This window comes from Asparagus officinalis, chromosome 3 (genome assembly GCF_001876935.1).
Source record: "Asparagus officinalis chromosome 3, Aspof.V1, whole genome shotgun sequence".
Lineage (NCBI taxonomy): Eukaryota > Viridiplantae > Streptophyta > Magnoliopsida > Asparagales > Asparagaceae > Asparagus > Asparagus officinalis.
The window spans coordinates 44,953,010-44,958,410 of NC_033796.1; the positions used below are offsets into that span (position 1 = coordinate 44,953,010).

Genomic DNA, 5,401 nt, shown 5'->3' on the forward strand with positions numbered 1-5,401 from the left:
GTGAACCGGATAGTGACGTTCATCGTTTTTTCTTAGCGCTGAGCTGTTCGTGAAGACCTATAGGCAATTTTCGATGCCTACAGTTTAGGGTTTCAGTTGGTGAGAAAGGTGGGATCTTTTTTGGTAAAGCTTCTTTCTTTTCTCAGTTTTGGATCTATTCTTCATTTGTTTCCGTATTGGTTGTTGGTGTGTTGAGGATTATGGCCGAGAAATAGGGAGTTAAGGGTGGTTCTTAAGGTGTAAATACGGTCCAAAGTTTGAGTATCCACTCGATGAAGATTGACGTGGAGAAGTTCAATAACACTAATAATTTTGGACTTTGGCGATGCGAAGTCTTGGATGCGCTCAATGCACAGAATTTGGAAGATACATTAGAGTTGGATGGGAAACCGGATGACATTGATGAGAAGGTTTGGAAAAAGATGAATCGGATAGCGTGTGGTGTGATTAGGTATTGTCTCACTCAAGATCTAAAATATGATGTGATGAATGAGACTTCAGCTAAGAAGATTTGGGAAGTCCTAGAGAGCAAGTACTTGACGAAGAGCATCGAAAATCGCTTGCATTTGAAGAGGAGGCTTTATCGCTTCCAATTGAAGAAGGGGACATCCATTAGTGATCACATGAACCACTACACGAAGCTTCTTGCAGATTTGACGAATGTAGATGTCATTATTGAAGATGAGGACAATGCGTTGCTATTGTTGAGTTCTTTGCCCGACGAGGAATACGAGACGTTTGTCCTTACTCTTATTAATGGGAAGGCATCTCTTTCATATAGCGAGGTCACCACTGTATTAGTGAATTACTAACTTAGGAAGAAGGACAAGAAGACTTCTATTGAGCCGGTAGCGGGGGTATTGGTTGCAAGAACAAAGGGTCCAAACCGAGGTAGAAGGTCACAGTCTAGAGGGGCACATCTTGGAATTCGTAGAAATCAGTATGCTTTTTGTAAAGAAGATGGACATTGGAAAACTGAATGCCCAAAGTTAAATGATCAAGCCGGGAAGAATAAGGGGAAAGCTATTCAGGCTTCAGAGGTGAATGTTGTCAAGGCTAGTGGCAACGATTCAGATTCGAATTCTTCAGGCTACTCCTTATCTGCACTGTCGTCAGTTTGTGTTGCCTACTCTATAAAGTGGATGTTGGACTCGGATGCTACATACTACATTTGCCCCAGGAGGGATTGGTTCTCTAGCTTTCAGGAGTTAGAAAGAGGGGATTTCGTGCTCATGGATAATGATCATGAATGCCCTATTGGTGGTATTGGCACCATTCGGATTAGGATGAGTGACTGAGTGATTTAAGAGTTGGTTGGAGTGAGGTTCGTTCCTCAGTTGAAGAAGAACATCATTTCACTGGGAGCTTTGGAGGCAGCAGGCTATAGGGTGACCTTGGCGGATGCACGTTTGAAGGTTACATTTGGGTCCATGATTGTGATGAAGGGCGTCAGAAGGAGTAACTTATACTATTTGCTTGGGAGCATGGTGATTGATAGAGCTCTGACGACTTCATTGGATTTGGCTAGATTGTGGCGTAGTTTGGTGCTGGGGTATTTGATTGGTGATGTCGTGCAAAGGTTGTTGAGGAATGCTTTGACCTGCAGATGGAAGTCCTTTGAGCACATTGGGATGAGCAAGACCGTGGTAGAGTTTGGCACTTCTATCCATCGAGCTAAGCGTCTTTTAGGAGGTGTTCAGTCAGGTATTTGGGGGCCTTCCAAGGAGGCATCATTGGGAGGTAATCGTTTTGTAGTTTCCGTAGTTGGTGATTGTTCTAGGCAATATTGGGTCACGACCTATTCCTGTTGGTGTAAAGTCCTAGAAGTCAACAACAATTAGAAGAAGTGTATTGGCAGAAAGGTAACTCGTTGTTCTAGCTTTGGTAGGGGTCCTTTCTTGCGTTTGTGCCGAGCTCATGGCAACTTGAAACACTTCATTGATGTGGAGACTTTGGGGCGACAAGATGAGATGACAGTTTCAATGGGTCGTTCCTTTCTGGAGGAGGATTGACGTTGGTTGTCGAGCATTAGTTCTGGTTCTGGAGTTTTAACATATTTGGGTCATCTTAGTCATAGGTCGCCGACTGCTGCATTAGGAGTTATTGGATCTGGTGGAGCTGCTTCATATTTTGGTTGGCGTTGGATATTTGGTTACCCAGCATTTGGTCACATCGAGGATGTGAGATTTGATCCGATTGCGCGTTTGGGATTCAGAGGCTTATTTGATTATCGTTTGGGAGGTTCTGATTTTGTTCTGAGTGTTGATCAGGTCATTTGGATATCGCAGCAGGTGGAGGGTGATGCTACTTCACGTTGGGTGGAACTTATTCCACATACTCCAGATCATACTGCGTCATTTGGGATTCTAGCTGAGGTGATACAGGTTGGGGATCATTTGATTTCGGATGCAGGTGATGGATTGGTTTTGGATTCGGTTATAGCTGGTGGACATGATTTGGATACGACCATTGATTCACCTCAGATGGAGATGTTTGATTTGTACAGTTTGGGGCCGCTATCAGTTGCAGATCCGTTGGCGATATTGAGGAAGAGTTGCAGACTTTTCTATTTTGATTGAGGACATTTGGAGGCCGTTTGGGTGAACTACGTGAAGACTTGATTCCTTGGGCAAAAGGATACGTAGGCAGTCTTTATGATGCAGCCGATTTGGTGAGTAGATACCGACGTTTGGGTGAGTGTTCGCACTCCCGTTTGGATCTCGACTTGTAGAGAATTGAGAAGCAGCAAGTGAGACATTTGGCTTGGTTGGTGTCGGCTCAGTTTTGGTAGAAACTTCGCCGATGTGGAGAATTGAAGAAACCGCGAAGAATTTCGAAGAAGAATAGGTTTTGGAGCTCAGGAGAGTGTTTTGGAGTTTGGCGGTCGACCGCGGCACAAGGCCGATCGACCGCATACGTGCACAAACCTGAGATTTGGTTTAGGACTTGGCGCGGTCGACCGCGATACCCTGTAATGGTTTTTGACTCTCTATCGTTTGATCGCGGTTGACCGCGAGCTTTTGGCGATCGACCGCGTAGCGGGTATGGGCCTGTTTTGTGTTTCCTGTTCTTATTAGATTTTGGTGTTTGTATAAATACCAATACATATTCTAGGGTTTCTTAATGCAAGAGTTTGGGATATTTGGAGCACAGAAAAGAGGTATTTTCTGAGTTATTTGATTAGGGTTTATTTGGAGAGATTAAGAGCTTTGTTGGTGAGATTAGTTTGTTCCTTCGAGTGATTTGTAATCTCAAGTTGTACTCTTTTTCTCTATTAGTAAAAACCCAACCCCTTCTTGCCCCGTGGACGTAGGTGATTGTTGAACCACGTTAAAATTGATGTTTTGTTTGTGCATTGGTTTTGGCTGGTTTTGGCCCTCTTTGATCGGCATTTGGTTTGATTTCTCAACACGGTTTTCAACAACAATTGGGGTTTTCCTAACATTTTATATGTAGTATAGAAGTATAGATAAGCTTCTGGCTAGTTGAGACAAAATTTCTTTTGTACGGTTTACAAAAAGTTTTTCAAGATAATTCAATTTTCAAGAAAACCAAAGTGCGAGCACGGGGCATAACGCTTGTTGTTAAGATAATAAAATGTTCATGCTAGTCTCCACCAATTGTTAATCTCGTTTCGGCTTAGTCGTAAAGAACAACTAACCAGTTTTAGCATATGGTAGAAACTTGTTCATTTTTAAATAGTTTTAAAATCAATATTTAATTTAATCTGAATTTCTTAGGGCTCCTATAGTCAGCACCGGATGCGCCTTCCCATGGACTCCTCCTCTTCTAAACAAAATAAACAAGTAAATTAATCTTTGAATAATATGAACAGTAGAATAAGAGTAAATTTCAACAAACCCCCAGAACTTTCATGGGTTTCCCAAAAAATCCCATGAACTTCATGAAGCTTGCGAAAGGATACCCTAACCGAGTAATTGTGCAAGGTTAAGCTAGGTCTTCTTTTCTTTAAACCAGAACCACTAACCTTGCTTTTGGGGTCCATTAAGCAAATTTGGAAGTTTAGAGGATTATTTTTAGACACCCCAAATCTGTGCTGTGTTCTTATTTGAATTTACTAGTGTGCAGACCGTACAAAGCGCGACCTCTATTTTTTTTATTTCCATTACATTAATTCTGTATTTAGATACAATTTTTATAAGTACTACAGTAATATTTTTTTTTAAAATGCTCAGTACCCCACCTGAGCTACTACAATAATGTTTTTAAACGCAACAATTCCAACCATGTGCCATAGTAATAATACTATAATAAATTTACTATAGCCTGAATGGTGTAACTTGGAGCGTCCTGACTGTGCTACAGCAACAATGCCATAGTAATTTAATGCAGCATGAATAGTGAATCTTGTAAATACCAGCTTGGAGCCTCCTATTATTATATAAGAATAGATATAGCTGAGAGGGTTCAGTGACAAACCTTCTAAAAATCAGGGGGTCCTGCAAATTTCAGCCAATAAGAGACCGCCAACAAGTAAACAAACTTTAATGAAAGTCTGGTGCGAGCAAAGGCAAGGAAAGAAGAGGACCGGTCGGTAACTTGTCTCGCGTGCGGCGCGTCCATCAAATTTGGCGCACGCAGGGCGACAACTCGTTCTGTAGTATTCCTCCTCCCCATTCTCTCGAAGCTGCTGCCCGTTTCAATTCCTCGGGGATTAACGAGGAATTAGCGACAAATAATCGCGAGGGGCGGAGGATTGAGAGAAAGAGGGATGTGGGTTTTCTATTTGATCTCGCTGCCTCTAACCCTGGGCATGGTTCTGATCACGCTACGGTACTTCGCCGGCCCCTACGTACCCAAATACGTACTCTTTACGGTCGGATACGCTTGGTTCTGCTCGCTCTCCATCATCATCCTCGTCCCCGCCGACATCTGGACTGTAGGAATCATCTGATCTTTTGTTTTCGCTCTCTCTCCTTTTTCTTTTTAAAATTTTGGATCTGGTCGTCTTTTCTGATGAATTAGATTGGGGTTTAGGGGAATTTTGGCTGGTTGAGGGGTCCGATTTTGAATCTTTTTCTTTTGATAATCTGGAGCTGAGTTAGGGTTTTTTAGATCTTTCTCGTTCTGCGAGAGATCATTTGGTGGATCATGGGAGGAAACACAAATTTGAGTATAATTGCTGCATTTTCGGTGATTTAGCTGAATCTTATCGGAGATTTGTTGGGTGTTTATTGGAATTTGGATGGATTCCTTTATTTCTTTTTTCTATGCTTGAATAATGAAATATTGCAGTTTTCATGAGTTAGCTTTAAATATAGGCATCAATTTAGTACGTGGTCGATCCAAAGTTTTATAGTGCGTGCTGGCATTTCAGGGGTTGGTGATCAGCTGAGTGTGCATCAGTTGGTTTGAGGAATTTGCCACTAAGCTGGCATTT

At 42.2% G+C, this 5,401-nt stretch overlaps 1 protein-coding gene across 1 annotated transcript in view; it reads left to right on the forward strand.

Moving 5' to 3' along the window:
* Window positions 4,535–5,401, forward strand: part of LOC109833991 (LMBR1 domain-containing protein 2 homolog A) — a 23,687-nt gene continuing 22,820 nt past the window's right edge. The window contains exon 1 of the mRNA XM_020401877.1: window positions 4,535–4,900. Coding sequence (XP_020257466.1) covers window positions 4,733–4,900 — 168 coding nt within the window. The 5' untranslated portion in view covers window positions 4,535–4,732. The remainder of the gene's footprint in view (window positions 4,901–5,401) is intronic.